Source organism: Vipera ursinii (assembly GCF_947247035.1).
Source record: "Vipera ursinii genome assembly, chromosome: 6".
Taxonomy (NCBI): Eukaryota; Metazoa; Chordata; class Lepidosauria; order Squamata; family Viperidae; genus Vipera; species Vipera ursinii.
In genome coordinates this window covers 82,979,237-82,999,815 of record NC_139515.1, presented here as the reverse complement: position 1 = coordinate 82,999,815, position 20,579 = coordinate 82,979,237, and the positions used below count along the sequence as shown (strand labels likewise).

The 20,579-nt window shown below is 41.6% G+C and overlaps 1 protein-coding gene across 2 annotated transcripts in view; it reads right to left on the bottom strand.

The window, feature by feature from the left end:
* USP6NL (USP6 N-terminal like) overlaps positions 1 to 20,579 on the bottom strand; it is a 126,863-nt gene that overhangs the window by 35,560 nt on the left and 70,724 nt on the right. For both annotated transcript variants that reach the window (XM_083366099.1, XM_083366100.1), the window contains exons 5-8: positions 14,618 to 14,657; positions 8,487 to 8,567; positions 3,968 to 4,075; positions 2,088 to 2,197 (exon numbers count right to left, since the gene is read on the bottom strand). In XM_083366099.1, the coding sequence (XP_083222225.1) occupies positions 2,088 to 2,197; positions 3,968 to 4,075; positions 8,487 to 8,567; positions 14,618 to 14,657 (339 nt within the window). The remainder of the gene's footprint in view (positions 1 to 2,087; positions 2,198 to 3,967; positions 4,076 to 8,486; positions 8,568 to 14,617; positions 14,658 to 20,579) is intronic.

Below are 20,579 nucleotides of genomic sequence, written 5' to 3'. Positions count from 1 at the left end.
AAACAGTGCAGGTAGTTTTCGAGTTATGGGTGTAACTGAGCCCTACAATTATGGTTATAAGCCGGGATGGTCGTAAAGCAAGTCACAATGTGACTGGTCCTGATTTTACAATCTTTTTTTCCCCAGCAGTCATAAAGCAAATGCCACGGTTGTTAAGCGAATACACTGTTCATTATGGGACGGGTTTTGACATAAGTTGTGATTGTGTAATCACTACAATGCTACAAACGGTTGCAAAAGCGGCCAAGCAGCTTCAAATGTGGTCGTGTGCCTCTGGGCATGTGTGCAGATGTTAGAACTTCAAATTCAGATCATAAGTCTCATTTTAGCGATCCACTGTAACTGCCAGTTACAAGTCGAGGACTACCTATAACTGGGGGACACGGAAACAAGCCCTCTTTTTGGTGGTCCCCTCGTTCTGGAACACTCTGTCCTAGAAAGTAAGAATGGCTCCTTTCCTGTCAATCATCAGGAGCAGCTCCCACAAAGCTCTTCCCGTGCCTTTGGGGAATAAATCTTATTGTTATCTCCAAGTCATGAGAGCTATCTGACGGGTTTTATTGTGAACATTTTCTCAAGTTATTACATCTCTTGTTGCCGATTATCAATCTGTTGGTTTGATCACTGTTGTTCTTGTCTTGTTTACTGTATTGAGCCATTCAAACAGAAATTTTCTAAACAAACCAACCGGGGAAAATGCAATTTATTTATTTTTTAAAAAAACAACATGAGCTTCGCACACAGCTTTAGTCACAGAAGGCTGCAGTGCTAACCCGTGACACTGTATTTCATCTGAATCATCTCAAAGTCAAGGAAAAATCATGTTCAAAAATTAGAACAGGCAATTTAGATATATCTAAGAGCTTGGATAATGCTCAGTGGAATTACTGACATTTTATTTTCCATTATGCTCTTTTACTAACTATTTTGATAATTCTCCTGAGGTTAGAAAATGGTTTTTCTGAAAAAAAAAAACCTAATTTGCAATTTAATCTGCTCGTTTCTGGGGGGGAAGGGGGGGTAACAACTGTCTAAAATAATCACAATCCAAAACCTTCTTAGAATACTCTCACGGCTAACTAAACAATAATTTTGTTCTTTCGGTTTTGCAAAAGGGAGCTTAGGCAATGTTTCATACCGTAGTAAACACAAGTTGACTGAAATACTTAAGAAGCCATTTGCAACCTGGTGTTCTTCTTCTGTTTCGGATCTACAACTCAAAACTCTTGTTGTAAATCTGGAGCACTGTAAGCCTATTGCCTCTGAAACCAACTCATAAAAAAGTGTAACTGTCTTTCATAATTTCCAAATGTATTTAAGCTAAAAAAAATACTGGAAGAAGTACTGATTTTTCTTTATATGGCTCTATATGACTATGGGAGATTACCAAATATCAGTTTGGGATTAATGTAAGGGATTCTTTGAAAGATAATCCAAGCAGGTAACTGAATTTGGCAATTTTGGAACACTTTCATCCAAGTTAGTTTAGTGTTTCTTTCTGGCTTTTTTAAAAATGCAGGGTAGCAGCTTTTTAAAATTTGCTTGTACCATTTCAAAACCTAATGCAGCATTCAGGACTTAATATGGGAAAATATGCCTCTGTTTCAATGTTCAGTGTTAAAATGTTACTATTTCAAAAACTTAAAAACTATTTTCTAGATATCTTGCTAATGATGCTTTTCCTAACAGGCTTTTCCAGCCTGTTAAATACAGATGAGCATGATTCTGCTTTGAATTTCAGAGCATCACATGTGTTTTGGGGTCCAGATCTCCCATGGCAAAGAGACAATAGCAAAAGAAGAGAATATCTGTAGTTCAGGGTCGAACTGTGAGGTCCTTGTTACTCTCTGAGCTTGGTGCTTTTCTTGCAGACATTTCATTACCCAACTAGGTAACAGCATCAGTCCACAAACACCCGCAAGAAAACCACCAAGCTCAAGGGGATGGGAGGAAGATTGATTTTTGGGGGGGGGGGGAAACAGGACTCAAGATTTTGCTGCACTTCTGTATAAATTAAATTTCTTGAAGTTCTAGAAAATAAAAAGCAACAAGATCCACATGAAAGGAGCTGATTTAGCTTCACTCACTTTACTCCATATCTATCTCTGAACATGATGTGATCCCGATAGGTCCGGTTAACATCAAGATCAATTTGCCGGATATCTGGAGAGGTTCCTCTTGCTCGAGTTTTTAAAGTCTGGGGGGGGGGGGAGGAGACAAAGAGAGAAACAATCAACAAATGTATATACACTAAGACTTCATAACTCATGATAGCTTATCATCCTTTTTGGTGCCCTTCCACTTCTTACAAAGGTGGTAAATCTATTCTTATCTTATCCCAACAAGAGACAGGATTTCAAATACAAGCAGCCAAACACAGTGAGTATCCCTCTGGGAAATTCACGTGAAAAAAGGGTATTATATTCATCTTCTGCTGGCTTCCATATTTAGATATGGGAGGAACCATGGCAAGGAACCTTGATCTACAGAACATTTTGGTCTGATTCAGCACACTCCTGCTGAAAGGAATGAAAGGAACATCTTAAATTTGCTCTATTCATCAGTGAATGCTGTGTAAAGTCAAAGGTGGCGTGAGTTAAGGGAAGCAGCTGCTTCTGAATTGTTTGCATGTTGCAGAAGATTCTACATTTTGGAGAATCCATCCAGAAGTTTAAGAACTTCCAGAATTCTGGAGGTCACGCGCTAAGAAATTCTGAGAGCCACAGTTTCACAGGACATCCCTTTAGGAAAAGCATTATATGTAACTGTGGGGTTGCACCAAGCTCACTCAGACAGCACCAAGGATCCCATAGTTAAACTTTGAGCTACTATAAAACTCCCTTTTTATGACACTGTAATCCCTTAATGAGGGATAGAGTTGGGGTGACTGGCCAGAGATCCTTCCTGATGCCACACAGATTTCAGAGCAGATAACCTTGATAACCCTGAGCTACTAATCTCTTCTCTATCTATCTATCATCTATCTATCTATCTATCTGTCTGTCTGTCTGTCTGTCTATCTTTCTATCTATCTATCTATCTATCTATCTATCTATCTATCTATCTATCTATCTATCTATCTATCTATCTATCCTTCTCCAACACAGATATCCCTGAACTACTAATATTGTCTTCTATTGGAAGTATCATATGTACGTTTTGGTCCACAGGCTAAATATATGCCCCAAGTTACAATTTTTTGACAGCAGAATTTCTGCCAATTTTCTCTGGAAGTGAAAGGAAATAGGTATTTTGAGTCTCTGGCAGGTTTAAATGTAATTATTAATTCCCTACTCAAAACAGTAGCAGATGAATATTTCACTCTTATGTTCACCACCCTCTCAATTCAAAACTTCTCTGGAAGTTGAAGTAAAAAAATTGAAAGTTGAAAAGTAAACATTTAAAACTGTAAAATGCATAAACTTAAATACAACATCCAAAAGAGAATTTTAAAAAACAGAACAAACATGACACAAGACTGTTTCTTAGGGTACAACATTTACTTATCTGTTTTATTAACTAGATCTATGAGGGCCACCCAATTCAAACAATGTGACTCTGTATGCCATAGCATACACACATGCACACACACAAAACAAACAATAAAGCAGGGCAGGTAAGGGGAAATCTTATGAAATGAATGGGACCTGAGAAACTGTACTGGTTCTGAGCATACCATAAACATCTATAAGCAATACTGAAATCTGAAAGCTTTTCAATAGGAAAATGAAAAAAAAAGCTAAACAAATCTTCAGGCCTAAGAAATTAAGTTGTAGTTGTACCAAGGTTCTGGCCTAACGGATGATTCTGATTTAGGGTTCATATTATTGAGTACTTTTCAAGAAAAAAAATAGATTAAAAACTTGGAAAGAATGGCATTTATGGCTCTTAATTATATTGAATTTCCTATTTGCTGCATTAAATAAAATGAAAGCTCTGTGTTTCACTTGCTGACTTGGAAACTCACATTATAAAAACCTCTCATTTCTTCTTTCATTTTTGGGACGTCGAGCAACAGGGACCAGATTTCACCTCTCAACTGCAGTGGAATTCCTTTATAGATTCTTCTATGAAACTGTGCCCAAAAAAGAAAAGCAAATGTAATTAGCAGGTACAGAAGTAAATCGGAATGAAATTATTACATGGTTGCTATTGCAATACCAGGAGGTACAGGCAGTCCTCAACATATGACCACAATGGAGCCCAAAATTTATGTTGTTAGGTGAGACATTTGTGAAGTGAGTTTTTCCCCATTTCATGACCTTTCTTGCCACAGTTAAGTGAATCCCTGCAGTTGCTAAGTTAGTAACATCGTTGTGTTAAGTGAATCTGACTTCCCCATGGACTTGGCTTGTGAGAAGGTCGCAAAAGCTGATCACATGACCTCAGGACACTGCAACCGTCATAAATATGAGCCAGTTGCCAAGCATCTGAATTTTGACCATGTGACCATGGGGATGCTGCAAGGGTCATAAATATGAAAAATGGTCATAGGTCACTTTTCTCAGTGCCGTTGTAATTTTCAACGGCCACTAAACAAACAGTTGTAAGTAAAGGTGCCTACTAGAAATCATTTAGAACATAGAACATACAACAATGTTGAAAGGGACCTTGGAGGACTTTTAGTCCAACCACCAGCTCAAGCAGAAGACCTTATGCCAGGGATGAGCAATTAATTTTCCCAAGGGGCCACATGAGAAACTGGGATTGTTGTGGAGGGCCTAGGCAATAGGCTGTGAAGGTGCGTAGGCATGCCAAACACATATTTTATTTTATTTTAAAAAATAGGTGTCGCCTTCAAAATAAAAGCAATCTACAGGTGCTGGACAGATAGCCAAAGGACCAGATGTGGCCCAGGGGCCATAAAATGCCCAGCCCAGGTCAGCTCTACACCATTCTGAACAAATGGTTGACAACTTCTTCCTTGAAAACATCCAGTGGAAGGAGCACCCACAGTTTCAGGGGCAAGTTATTCCACTGATTAGTTGTTTTCACTTCAGATCATTTCTCCTTAATTCTAGGCTGGATCCCTTTTTAGTAAGTTTCCATCCTTTTAGGGCAGGGATCTTGCAACTTGGCAACTTTTAAGACTTGTGGACTTCAACTCCCAGAATTCCTCAGCCAGCCTTGGCTGGCTGAGGAATTCTGGGAGTTGAAGTCCACAAGTCTTAAAAGTTGCCAAGTGTGAAGACCTCTGTTTTAGGGTATTGAATTTAGTAGCTGGAACAGTAAAATTGTACAATGGTCCAGAACACACAGTTGGAGCTGATTGATTGGAGAGTGCCGGCTCCTGCATGAGGCAATCTATGCTGTGATTGGTTGCTGTGGGTATAAAGGGGGAGTTTCCCTTTTTTCCCGCTTTTTTTTTCCTCCATGTGCTCTGTGTGCTGTTCTTGGATTTACCTCACGATGCTCCTGACTATCTTTGTCTTCTGTAAATATAAATGTGAAATATATTTATCTATATAAAAGTACAAGTTGGTGTCAGTGTCTCTGGCTTCATCTGGACAGCAGCTGCTACACAATTTCCTGACACATCCAATATTCCTTGTCCTGCCCGCAGGTGCTTTTTGGAAAATAGGCTGATTTCCTCTTTTCTGTGACAGCCTGACTCTGTCACTCTATCTGTCTGCTTCCTTAACTCACTCCTTTGACTAGTGTTGTATCTGCGACTTTCCTTAGCTAAAAGGTTTAAGACACTTACACAGAAACATCTGCAGTTCCTGAAAATCAAGACTTCCCCCCCCTCATCTTACACTATTAATTTCGTTATTAATGATTTCTCCAGCACCAGGTTTTAGTTAAAAACAAAACAAAACACAGCCTCTGTGTTATGCAACTCTTGACTCGCATTAATACAACTTTAAGTAAAGAATGTCCATTTAATGCATGTTCTGACTTGCTTAGGCAAAGAATTCCAGAAAAGACCGTCTGAACACATTGATGGAAACACCAAGTTAAAAATAAAAGCTCACAATTCTTTTTTTTTTTTAAATTAAAAAATAACATTTACCAGTGTTAATAAAGATAATCTTAAGGAGATCAGTTAAATCCCTTCTTAAATTTCTCTGACTTAACATTCTCTAGCTGTTTTAGATGAACAAAGGATATTTTTAAAGTACTTTTCAGAAGGTATGAGTCTCCTAACATTTAACAGTCCTTCAACAGCCTGAGACTCGGCTATCAGAAAATGAGAACCTGTCTTGCTAAAGAAGCAATCATTTAAAATATTCACTTTCACCTTTCCTATCTGTTTCAAATTCTGATAGTTCAAAAGAGAAAACTACCATAGAAGCAATCCTTGAGAAGAAGAAAGGGGATTATAACAAAAATTGTACTTGTTTATCTATCACTAAGCCAAGATTCAGCATTCATCAAACCACAGGCTGGTATCATGGAAACAAGCAGGAATTAAAATTTTCATTCCGGAGCATTCCTAATTTAATTCTAGGATCAGACACACACATCAATCTCCACAGTCATATGAAGAGGTCCAGTGGCTTTCCATAAAAAGAGATCAGATCAGAATCAAGACGGGAAACCAGCTTACTCTCTTTGCCTGGCACTTAAGTCCTAGGGAAGATATGATGATTTGTTTAGCGGCAGTAAGCGCATGAAAAGAATTGTGTGCTCCATCTCTCCTGTGTACAGATTATGCTCTCTCTTTTTTTGGAAGCAGTGATGAGCATCACATCGGCACCAGTCTTAATGCTCCCTCTGGCTAGCTGAAAATTACACTGAACGGCACAGAATCAAGTTAGCACATTTTTCCCCCTTAAAGTAATATTGAACTATATGGCCACATATATAGAAATTGTGTCAGGAATTGCTTCAAGGGGATATAAAAAAAGCAACTCTCTGTGCCTTAGTAAGTTCATAACAGCTTCACTGCAGCAAATGTCATGTTTTATAATATTCAGAAGTGCATTTTTATAGGTCATAAAATGGAAAGGAAAGGAAGTTTACAGCAAGCTTGGAATAAAGCAATGTCACCCAACACAGCACTGACGGGTAGCAGGATGCAGACTCAAAATGCCCCACCCTCCTTCCCCACAAAATAAATTACCAAGGGGAGGTGAGATTATAGCCCTTTCCTGTTAAATATTGGCCAAATGATGGCATTTTTCAAAGAAGCACCTGAGCCTTTATATGAGGGTCAGGGGTGAGCAGCTTCTCCAATGAAAGAAAGGAAGCAGATGGATTTTGTAAGAGAGTTTTTAAAAAGTCTTTATTTATTCAATTTCCCACAGCCGCCCACCTCAAATGACTCAGGGTGGAGAGAGAGAGAGGAGAGGAAAGGGGAAGGGAAAGGAGAAGAGAGGAGGGGAGGAGAAGAGAGGGAGGGAAAGAAGGGGGAGGAGGAATGGAGGAAAAGAGAGGAGAGGAGAGGAGAGGAGACGAGACGAGACGAGACGAGACGAGGGGGAGGAGAGGGGAGAGGAGAAGAGGGGAGAGGAGAGGAGAGGAGAGGAGAGGAGAGGAGGGGAGGGGAGGCGGAGGAGAGGGGAGAGGAGAAGAGGAGAGGGGAGAGGAGAGGAGAGGAGGGGAGGGGGAGGAGAGGGGAGAGGAGAAGAGGAGAGGAGGGGAAGGGGAGGAGAGGGGAGAGGAGAGGAGGGGGGAGGGGGAGGAGAGGGGGGAGGAGAGGGGAGAGGAGAAGAGGAGAGGAGACGAGAGGAGAGGGGAGGGGAAGGGAGAGGAGAGGAAAGGAGAGGAAAGGAGAGGAGAGGAGAGAGGAGAGGAGAGGAGAGGAGAGGAGAGAGGAGGGGAGGGGAGGGGAGGGGAGGGGAGAGGAGAATCAAGAAACCAAAATTATATATACCAAGAAAATTGTAACCAAATGACACACTCAAGGCTCCAGATCTGGGCACATAACTAATTCTTCTCCACCTTACAAAAGACCAACATGCCAAGGCCAGTGCAATCTCTGAAGAGAGAATCTTCTGAAGGGTAGGTGCTATAGCTGAGAAGGAACACCATCTAGTCCCCACCAACTGACATTTCTTGGGTGACAGGACTTGCAACGTGTCCAACCCAGTCAGATGGGTGGAAACAACTGGGAGGAGATGGTCTCTCAGGTAACCCAGTCCCAAGCCATGAAGTGACAACCAGCAGCTTGAATTGCACCCGGGAACACACACACAACCAATGCAGTTCACATACCAGTGATGTTGTATGTGCATTTACTATCCATACAACCACATTCTGTACTAGTTGAAGCTTCTGAACGCTCTTCCAAGGACAGCACCATGTAGAGGACATTGGAGTAATCCAAATGTCAGGTCACAAGGAGATGGGTTTTTCCACTCCTACACCAACATTTCTGAAATACTGATAGTTCAGAAATTCTGAAAGCCACCTTCTTGGTACTTCGTTCTTATAACAAATATCATGGCAGAAAGATAAAAACAGAAGGCCAAGGCTATAGCACCCAATTTGTACTTTTACGTTTAGTAAATACACTTACTGAAGGAAACACTCAACTTTACCTTATCTGTGTTCTTGTATTTCTCCCAGCTTTTTAACATCTTCAACCATTTTGTAGTTCTTTCAATCTCAAGCTGCTTTTGCTGAAAAAAAAATCAGAGGCCATTATTCTCTCCACTTCAAATACCCTCAAGAATTCTTTTTCAACATTTATAAGCATCTAGGAACAGACATTGTGAAGTTTTTAACAGCCTGAAATCACTAGCAAGTATTTTAAATCAAATGGAAGGCCCAGTCAACTGAACAGAGCCCTCCTATGTTTTTGTCTTAAAAGAGCACAGGAGTCCACAATTTTCAACAAATGAGGAAATAGTTATAGTTGAATTTATGAGTGTGTTACTATCCACTCCGTATGAAGGGATTTTTTTTAAACCAAATTTTGTACAAAAGAATTTAACTAAAATTAAATATACTTTTAACAGTTGGACTATATTCTGTACCCTGGGCAATAATACTTATAATTCCAAGAAATCAGCTGGGTTTCCCCAACAAAAGTCTCTGGGTATTGAGGAATAGGTGCAAGTGGATCTGAAGCCTAACAAAGTTCCATTTTCAGATTGTCATCACCTTTCTGAGGCTGCTTGCAAGAGATTAAGGCTCCACTTAGCACAGAAAGACCTTTCTTTTCACTATTGCTTTTCTATTGATAGTACTCACACTGCTACCTGTATTATCATTTGTATGCTTCCAGAGACCGGTGTTCAGCCACTGATTTTCAGAACAAAGGACTGGCAGTAAACTCAAGGACACCTCATGGACCAGGAAAGAGCTATTGAAAATGTTTTGTGCTGCCATCTATTAAATACAGGGAAACCTCAACTTGCAACCTTTTGTTTAATGACCCTTCAAAGTTACAACAGCACTGAAAAAAGTGACTTATGACCGTTTTTCACACTTACAACCATTGCAGCACCCAAGTGGTTACTGATCAAAATTCTGACGTTTGGCAACTGGCACATATTTAGGACAGTTGCGGTGTCCCGGGGGGGGGGGTCGTGTGATCACCTGTTGTGACTTTCTGACAAGCAAAATCAATGGGACAGCAGCCAGATTCCCTTAACAACCATGTTATTAACTTAACAAACGCGGTGATTCACTTAACCACCATGGCAAGAAAGGTTGTTAAAAGGGGGCAAAACTCATTTAAACAATTGTCTCACTTAGCAACACAAATTTTGGGCTCAATTGTGGTTGTAGGTTGAGGACCACCTGTATCTGGAGTCTCGCAGTAAGAGATTCTTAATGTTTAAGCCAGCATTTTACAACCTTAGAAACTTTAAGATGGATGGACTTCAACTCCCAGAATTCCCCCAGGCAGTCTGCGCATCTGAAAGTTGCCAAGGTTGAAAAAACACTGTTTTAAACAAGTGGAGCCCAACTGGATGAGCTTTTGCTCACCACCTTTTCCTTGTATGTCAGCCAAAGGCTGAAGATTCCTGCAAGTGTCTTTTGGAGAAGTAGCTCTGCTAGACACAGCTCTCTCAAGAGCATCATTTTATACATTAAAAGGTAAAGGTTCCCCCGCACATGCATGCTAGTCGCTTCCAACTCTAGGGGTCAGTGCTCATCTCCGTTTCAAAGCCGAAGAGCCAGCGCTTGTCCGAGGACATCTCCGTGGTCATGTGGCCGGCATGACTAGACGCCAGAGGCGCACGGAACGCTGTTACCTTCCCGCCGTAGTGGTCCCTATTTTTCTACTTGCATTTTTTACGTGCTTTTGAACTGCTAGGTTGGCAGAAGCTGGGACGAGTCACAGGTGCTCACTCTGTTACGCGGCACTCGGGATTCGACCCGCCAAACTGCTGACCTTCTGATCGACAAGCTCAGCGTCCTAACCCACTGAGCCACCGCGTCCCTATTTTATACATTAGGACTTAACAATTCAAATAAATATGATAGTATTTGGAGACACTTCTCCTTGAAGCCTGCCAATTTCAGAAATATCTGTATGACAATTTAAGGCTTTGTGCACAAACATCCATGCAGTAATTTCTAGATTCTAGCCGTGGCAAATAGAAAGCAAAAATGAAAATGATGGAGCTCTTCGGCCACACCCCTTCGAGATGTGTAATTTAGTTTAAATACTCTGGTATAGCTAGGATTGTCAGTTAAGAGATACCGAGGAATGACTGTGGCAAGAAGGACATCATTATCCTAATTTTAGGGCACTTCACAACACTTCAATAAACTCAAACTACAGTGTGCAGGATGATCTATTCCCCTGTTGAGAAATGACTGTGGAAAGCCTGCATTAGCTCATCCAAGTTGGTAATAACAAGGTCTGTGCGACTCAATCATTTGCAAAGTTGTAGAAGTCTTCCCAGAAACCCTACAGTTTCCTAGCAACTTTCTATTCTGTTAAGGAGAACTCCCTGTTTATATAACCTCTTGGATCAGTAAGTACAATGTGACAGCCTGTAATTGGAACCTCTTGGTTTGTGATGAAGTGGCCCATGAGATACAACTGGATTTGGGTAGTGTTTGTGGGCTGTGTTGACTATGCTGGTCACAATACAGTACACAAAACGAACCAATTGCCTCCTAGCTATTATCAGGGAATGTGTCTGTGGCATGGAAGTGGTTAAAACTGGTGGCCCACCCAACCACTACTACATCTTCCTAAAAAAGACTCACCAGACCAAAGCCAGAATGGGTGGCTGAGATTGGCCAAACTAAGTTTTGCTGATTTTCCCCCCCTCACCATATATATCCTAACTTCTGTGCTTTATTCATTCTTACATCTTTTCTGCCCTTTGCATAATGGTGCAAAGGGTGTGATGGATAAAAATAAAATAAGCTGAAAAAAGAGTGGATGCTTGTTAGGCAGGTGCTTAAACTACAATGGGCTACTAGCCAATGTAAGTAACAAGCAGGAATTACAGATTCTCTTCAGAAACTGGTCCGTGGCAATGTTTTTCCAAATAAGCCTGTAATTTACTAAAGGAGTTACAAAAATAACCTCCCTAAAACCTGAAGCAATGTATGTGCTGTTGCATCTTTCCAGGAAAAGAATCACACTTTTATTACCGCAATGTTTCAAGTAACAATTGCAAAATGATTCGGCATTTTTATTTTATTTCCTCCCTTTATTATTTTTATAAGCAACTCAAAGCAGTGAACATACACACTATTCCTTCCTTCTCCTATTTTCCCCACAGTCACCACCCTATGAAGTGAGTTGGACAGAGGGAATGGGATTGGCCCAAAGTCTTCTAGCTAGTTTTCATTCCTAAGGCGGAACTAGAACTCACAGTCTCCTGGTGATTGGCCCAAAGTCATCCAGCCAACTTTCATGGCTAAAGCAGGACTAGAATTCACAGTCTCCTGGTTTCTAGCCTGGTGATTTAACCACTCAACCAAGTTGGCTCTGGCTTCTGTAGTCATTCATTAGACAATTGAATATGGAATAATAAAGTCCTTATTTTTCCAAATAGTGAGCAAACTTTTTTTCTCCGAGAGAAAGCTTCAGTGGATTAGAATTAGAGAGCACTCAATCCTGGCTACAGAGTTTGGATTATATAACCTCTTTGACTTTTCTTCAGAGTGTCAAATATATAAAAGATGCTCTGATTGCTCTGTTTGCTGAATTACTTTGCAAATACCACTTGCTGACAACCTCATTCATCCCTCTGACTCTAACTTGGCAACCCTCCACTGCATAATTACAGTCACAGCATATTAGCCGGTAATTGAGCACAATAACATCTGGCATTTCAACATTTTAAAAAAGAGACAGCATTTCAAATGACTACCAACCCCTCTCAATTATCTCCTTTCTCAAATATTAACTACTGGTCGAAAAAAAAACAACAATGTTTATTCCAGCAAGGAAGACTATACAGTGACAGGAAGGAATGCATTAAATTAAGGAGAGCGATAATTAAGAGTAGTTTTCTTTACAGAGATCCATATTCATTGTTGCATTTTACAAAGAAAAGCTTGATGGTGCAGCCATCTGGCTACTTCAGTGTTTCTTAAACTTAGCAAGTTTAAGATGTGTCGTGGACCATCTCCTAGAACTCCTCAATCCAGCAGGCAGGCTGGGGAATTCTGGGAGTTGAAGTCCACACACACACACACACACACACACACACACAAATCTTAAACTTGCCAAGCTTGAAAAACACTGGCCTACATCTAGATTAACCTTGTTTAATGTAATGGGACTGAGGTTAACCAGCTTTATGAACGGGAAATTCCAATTAAGAGAATTTAAAGGCAATCACTAGACAGAAGTCCTCTTAGAACCAATTCAGAAATACTAACATTTAATTTTTTTATTTTTTTTATTTTAATCCCATTTATATCCCGCCCTTCTCCGAAGATTCAGGGCGGCTTACAATCTAAAGCACAAATCAATGTGCTTAGCAATAGCCTTCATTCTATGTATATGCCTGCTTATTAGGGCTTTCGCCCTCCCCCCCAAGCGGCATTATTACAAAGTCAGCTTATTACCCCCAACAATCTGGGTCCTCATTTTACCTACCTCGGAAGGATGGAAGGCTGAGTCAACCTTGAGCCTGGTGGGACTCGAACCTGCACTAATTGCAGGCAGCTGGTGTTACTTAAGGAGGCATTAGCCCACTGCTCCACCAAGGCTTCCCCACACTCAGTACTATATGGAAGAAAATTGTAAAGTGGTGCTTGGCAACCACAGTTGGTCATTCATAGGGATGCTACTTACAAAAACTTGAGGAGTAGGACATTTCTATATGGAAGAAGCCGCAACCATTCATGTGGCTTCCTGCATATCCTTTTTCTTCAACATGATGCTCTAAAGCAGGGGTGTCAACCTGCTGGCCCGCGGGCCGGATGCATCATAGCAAAACCGCGCCCACCCCATTGCCGGCAATGGCAAAAAAAGGTCACGATACGTCACGACACGTGACATTGTGAGTTTGACACCCCTGCTCTAAAGTGATGGACTACATTACCTTCCAGGCAAACTCGTGCTATACAGTTAGAAGCGAACAGAATGCCAGAATATATCGATGAAGACTCAATCATCCAGGCTAAAGGTGTCTAAAGTTGAATCCTGGGAACTGGACCAAAACTTTTTTTTTTAATCTGAGACATTTCGCTGCTCATCCAAGCAACTTCATCAGTCAGAGGAATTAGGCAGAGAGTCAGAGAGTCACTGGACTGTACCAACTCTTGCCAAACCATTTTCTCCCCCAAATGACGGAATATTTTTTTAAAAAAATGATCTTATCCCTACAATATTTTTTTACAGGTAGGTTCAGTCAAGCCATTTCAGTACCCAGCATTTTTGTATATTGGGTGACCATTCAGGTAAACCAGGACTCTCACATTAATTCCTTCTTAAAGTTGAGATTTGGACTACCCAATGTCTCAGACATGCTAAGGTCATAATTTTGAAGGTGATGGAAACTAATAAATTTCCACCGTGTGCAGAAGGCTGGCAACGATGAATTCAATAGACTTGTGATCCTGACTTGGCATAAATTAGAATCCAATATGCCTAATTCAGTATCAAACGTCTTCAGCTCTTGGATAAAACAAATGAACCTCTATTATCAAAGTACAACATGTGTACAGTGAGATTGGCTGAGCCTCCCTTCGTGCCCCCCCACCACCACCACCACAACTCACAGTGACAACATACCCACCATCTTGTTTCACCATGTGAGCTAATTGCACACAACACACCGGCCTCGCAAGTCAATCATACATAGAGTTATTTCCCGTTCAGGAGCCTGACAGCCCATGGATAGAAGCTGTTCTTCAGCCTGTTGGTACGGCTGGCTATACTCCTGTATCTCCTACCCGATGGTAGGAGAGTAAAGAGGTACCAACAAGGGCGTGAGTTGTCCCTGAGAATTCTCCTCACTCTTCCAAGGCAGCGAGCCCTGGCGAGGTCATCTAGTGGCGTCAGGGGACAGCCCACGATGTTTTGTGCTGTGCTCACCACCCTCTGTAATATCTATAAAAGAGGAGGTCTGGGCTAGTCGGACATTCCATTAGCGTGATCAGTTAAGTTACCTTTTTTTTGTTGTCCAATTCTTAGCCACGCAATAACAAGCAGATTTATACTGATTGCTTTCACATGCCAATCAGGTCTACATGCTTCTAAAACATGTATTGCTATCTGCGTTGGAGAGGGGCTGCTTACCTTCTCAGAAGCTGCATCGTGGACCGGTAACTCCTCCTGGCTAAAAGGAAAGAGTAAGAATGCCAGTTACAGGGACAACAGATTGCAAGGCAGAGAAATCGAGTACAGGTAGTCCTCGACTTACAACAGTTCGTTCAGGGACCATTCAGAGTTACAGCGGCACTGTAAAATGTGACTTATGAACAGTTTTCACACAACCATTGTAGCATCCCCGTGGTCCCGTGATCCAAATTCAGATGCTTGGCAACTGACTCATATTTATGACAGTTGCGGTGCCCCGGGGGGGCGGGTCACGCAATTCCCCTTTTGCGACCTTCCGACAAGCAAAGTCAGTGGGGGAGCCAGATTCACTTAACTACCGTTTTGACTGCAGTGATTCACCTAACAACTGTGGCAAGAAAGATCGTAAAATGGGGCAAAACTCACTTAACAAATGCTTCACTTAGCCACAGAAATTTGGGGCTCAATTGTGGTCACAAATCGAGGACAACCTGTAGCCAATTCCCAAATAGCACATCATAGTTATTAGGATTGGAAGCATCCACTGGGCCAAGCCACAAAATAACTTGGTTTCTTACTCTGAAAGAAGCCACTGCAACCAGGATTTCTGAGTTAGCATTGAATATTAAACCCAATCACCTGGGCTTTATTCTATAAATTACCCACAAGCAAACAATAGCTAAGGGTGATACGCCAATCTGATCTGAAATTTTTTGACTAAACTTTGTACGAAATGAGCCTTATTCAAGGAAGCTACAGCGCTGAGCAAATCTGCATAAAACTACTTTTTGTACTGCAAATTAAATCTAGAAGCTCTTTCAGGAGATTATTTCACGGGTTTACCAAAAACAGGGGCCTCCCAAGACAGAAGTACACATTCATTACATAAAATAATCAAGTATTTATTGGGCTTACATTTCCAAATTATCTGGCTTTTAAGTCAAACTGCACCATACCTGGAAGTTTAATAATTATGCCAGATTGCCCGTTCAATCGGTTTTAAACATAAGATCATTCCCCAAATCAGCAAGGAGAGAACTTCTATAACTGGAGAATATGAAACTAATGAACAATTAATCCATCTACTAATTATGTGAGCAAGATGTTCAGCATCCAAATACTGTATGCTTTGTTATTTGCTTCCCCATTTGGGCTACAACCCTAGCTTTATTTATTAGGAAGCAAGCTACATTAAAGCACAATAGGATTTTTTTCTAAGTGGAGTAGGCAACCTCGGCTCTTTTAGGACTCATGGACTTCAACTCATAGCTGACTCAGGAATTCTGGGAGTTGAAGTCCATGAGTCCTAAAAGAGCCGAGGTTGCCCACCCCTGCTATAGTGATTAAGGTATTGGGCAAGGAGTAGGAAAACAAAGGGTTCGAGTCTACCCTTAGGCAGGGAAATTCACTGGGTGATTTTGACCCAGTTGTACTCCAGCTTGCCAGGCCTCAGATGGTTGCTGTTATAGAGATAAAATTAAAGAAGGTTCCCATATAGGAGGTCTTGCATGTGAGGACCCACGGAGATGACCCAGGAGAAGCTCTTCAGAAGCCATTCAGATAACAACAGATGCAGAAGCATGCATTGATCCTAGGGAAGCATGGAAATATTATAAAAATACTCAAGACTCCCTGGAGTAGGACTAAAAAGGAACAGTAGACATAGTATCCTGTTACTAGTATAGCCGGTCTCAAAGTAATAGTTCCAGTCCTCCTGTGGCTTCTTTCCTGACTGGATTTACCTCACAGGGTTGACAAAGTTCGGTTGACATGTCTGTGGAGATTCTCAATCATTCAAGTCTTGGTAGTCCCAAAGGTGCTGTTTTCAAGAGACAACTGGACTTTCTTTGTTTTCTCTTGAAGACATCTCACTTCTCAACCAAGAAGCTGGAAGAGTTCTGGAAGAACTGAAGAAGCTTCTCGGATGACAAGCGAAATGTCTTCAAGGAAACACAAAGGAAGTCCAGTTGCCTCTTGAAAAAGCACCTTTGGGACTTAGGTTGACATCTTTGGCCCAATTCACACACCAAGTGCTGGGCATAAAAAGGGTTTTTCTTCCTTCTCTGTAAATGTGTAGGCCATTCCTCTTGGAAAAATTAAAAAAAAAATTACTCTCATAGTGGAAAACTTAGCTTACAAAGTAGATACGTGAAAGGGAGGAACCATCCGAAATAAAGTCCATTTTGTCAGCTACTTGGCTCTGACATTGAGACTCTACAGTATTTCAATATCTAAATATGTGCCTCAGCAGCTTTGACCTTGTGTTATTCCTTCCCACTTCCTTTCTTAGGACTCTGCATTTCAACCATGTTGCCAATTAGCTAATTAGTATAAATGATGACTTGTGGATTTCACTGTGGTGTGTCAAGAAAGCAAGAGGGAAATGGGCACTATGAAAACTGAGTGTGCTTTTAATCATGCACGTCTCACAACCAGAATAAAATAATTCCCTCCAATGTTAAATTAGATGTTAGTTATTTTAATATAGTATACTGCTGATTGGCTACTCATATGGTTTAAGGACTTCTAATGGAAACATCTCAAGGGGTATTCAAAACCCGTGGAAATGGATTAGTCAGCATTCATAATAAACCTATTTTTACTATGTCATCAATGTCCTTACACATTTCAGTACTGCTATGGGCCATTAAAAGCACCTAGTTGCGTTGAAATTTAGACATAACCCGAAGTGGTGTGCTGAAATTAGAACTCACACTAAGTTATCAGTGTTTCTAACTTTAAGAATATTTGAGGTCTGGGTTCAATTCTGTTCTAAAAGAGGAATGAGTTGGTCTAGCAGTCATTATTTTGACATCAGGCACCTCTGACAAATTACAACCAGCTGAGGTTATAAAAACTATTTTACTTGGAACAAAATCTGGCACACACCAAGCTGTTATCCAAGTACCCTTCCAATCCTGTAGACACATCTACAAGATCATGTGAAGTGTAAATGCTGCTTTCTATTGCACTAGTAAGACCACACTTGGAAGGCTGCATCCAGTTTTGGTCACCGTGATACAAAAAAGATGTTGAGACTCTGGAAAGAGGGTAGAGAAGAGCAACAAAGATGATTAGGGGACTGGAAGCTAAAACATCCGATGAATGATTGCAGGGACTGGGTCTAACAAAGAGAAGGATTAGGGTGACATGATCACTCTTCCAATATTTGAGGGGCTGTCACAGAGAGGAGGGGGTTCACTACACTCCAATGCACCTGAGGGCAGGACAAGAAGTAACAGGTGGAAGTTTATCAAAGAGAGATACAACTGAGAATTAAGGAGAAATTTCCTCTCAGTGAAAACAATTAATCGGGACGGGCTTGCCCTCAGAAGTTGTGGATGCTCCATCATTACTGGAGGTTTTCAATAAGAGATTGTACAGTCATTTGTCCAGAATGATAAAGGGTCTCCTGTTTGCATAGGGGGTTGGACTAGAACGGGGGTGTCAAAATGTCAGCCCATGGGCCGGTTGCATAATGCAGAGGCCATGCCCACCCCAGCTCTGGCAATGCGAAAAAAGTCACGATACGTCGCGACACGTCACGTGGCCATTTTGACACCCGTGGACTAGACGTTCTGCAAGGTCCCTGCAAAGTCTATTTTTTCCGGTATTGTCCTTTCTTCTGCAACAGAAGTGCAAACTGTTAATACAGAGCTAGGGCTCTTATTTTAGATGCAGAGGTTTCCAGTTCAATACCCATAATCTCCAGTTTATAAGGCCCAGAGGACAAAAGAGCTTTCTTTGGCGATCCTGCAGATATGCTACCAATCTCGGTTAAAGCATTCTAGGAGAGAAACTATGACCTTCCAGATCTCATTGGATTACAGCAGCATTGACCTGATCAATGGCTGTAACAGCAAAGAGGCAACTGGAGATTTTACGGATTCTTTCCTTTAATGGCTTGCTACTCATCACAGCTTCAGGCTGTTGGTCAACAAGAAGACATACACATGTAGTACACACACACACACACACACACACACACACACACACACACACACGTTGGCAAGATGGAAAATAGTTCTACTGTCTGAAATGCATAATACATATTAGCACAGGGGTGTCAAACTCAATTTCATTGAGGGCCGCATCAGCATTGCGGTTGCCCTCAGGGGGCCGGGTGGGTATGGCCTGGGTGGGCGTGGCCTACTGGGTGGGCGTGGCTAGAGTGTGTATGGCCTACTGGGTGGGCGTGGCCAGCTCTACATCGTTCACATCAAGGGTGCCTATGTGGGCCTGGGCAGGAGTGGGACAGATCTGAGGGTCTCTGGGCCGGGGCCAAGGCAGTGGGGGCCGTTCCCTCACTGTTTCCAGGATGGCTTCGCGGGCCACATGAAACCACTTCGCGGGCTGGATCCGGCCCCCGGGCCTTGTGTTTGACATGTCTGTATTAGCACATGCCAATAAGATGGTCAACAATGCTTCCTCAAATGGCCACAGAGGATTGGATGATACTGTAGACCAGTAGTAGTCAACTATGGCAACTTTGTGACCAGTGGACTTCAACTCCCAGAATCTCTCAGCCAGCCCTGAGCCATAGTTGACCATCCCTGTTGTAGACCTAACCAAAGAAATCGCTTTGAAAACATCTTATCAAAAAAAAACCTGCCAGGTCTAGTCCAGGCAGTCCCCAGTGTTGAAAAACTGACTCAAAGGCATGTGCAAAGAAAACGAAGAAAAGCAACAAAACCCTGCCAAAATTAATGTGATGGGTTTGTAGAAAAAAAAATTCAAGAGAAGGACATTTAACAATTAAATATAAATTAGTTAAAATCATGGAGAAAGTCCCACATCTCCAAGAGAGATGGGGTTAAATTCTTACGCATTTCCTTTTATTCTTCAAAATGGTGGGCTTCATTTTTTCCCCAGACAAGGATGGATGGCTGCGTTGTTAACATATCCTCTTCTGCTGAATTGTTTCTCATTGATTCCAGGGGATCAATCAAGTTTTTTGATAAGCTTATCCTCCGAGGACAAGTTCATATTTTGAAGAGCACACACATCTAAACCAAGGAAGCAAGGAAAGAGAATCTCTTTCCTTCCCAAGGGGGGAAAAATGATTTAAACGGAGAAAATCGACTCCTTGAAAACAAATCCTCGGAAAGAAAGTCAGTCTCATCAAGTGCTTCAGCATGGACTCAAGTGAACTTGTACATTGTTCTCTTCCAAGCCTTCCATGAGCTGCATTACTGTAGTGCAGAAGGCTACTATGGCATCTTGATTTTTAGAAGGATATAATTTCATAGAACATAGAATGGTAGGGTTGGAAGGGAGCTTGAGGATCTTCTAGTCCAACCCTCTGCTTAAGCAAGAGACCTCATATCATTCCAGACAAATGGCTGACCAGTCTCTTCTTGAAAACCTCCAATGATGGAGCACCCACAACTTCCGGAGGCAAGCCATTCCACTGATTGATTGTTCTCATCGTCAAGAAATTTCTCCTTAGTTCTAGGTTGCTTCTCTCCTTGATTAGTTTCCATCCATTACTTCTTTGTCCTGCCTTCAGGTGCTTTGGAGAATAGCCTGACTCCCTCTTCTTTTGGGCAGCCCCTCAAATATTGGAAGACTGCTATCACACTACCCCTGGTCCTTCTCTTCGTTGGGCCTCAATCATTCATCTTGTGGTTTAGCCTCCAAACCCCTGATCATCTTTGCTGCTCTTCTCTGCACTCTTTCTAGGATCTCAACCTCTTTTTTCAAAGCCACTGCATGTGCAATAAACCATTCACTCAGACACCGTTAGTGTTTGAGCACATACGTCCAGCTTTAGAAATCAGTCAATAGAACAACTAATATAAAACATGCATCTTTATAGGCTGGAGAGCTTTGATTTCTAACTAGAAGTTCAAAGGAAGAAGAGCTACTAAATTCGGCCAAAAGGACATCCAGTCCAGCACCATCTTCTCTAGGTGAAACAACCAACTAGATGATGATGATTATGATGATGATGATGATGATG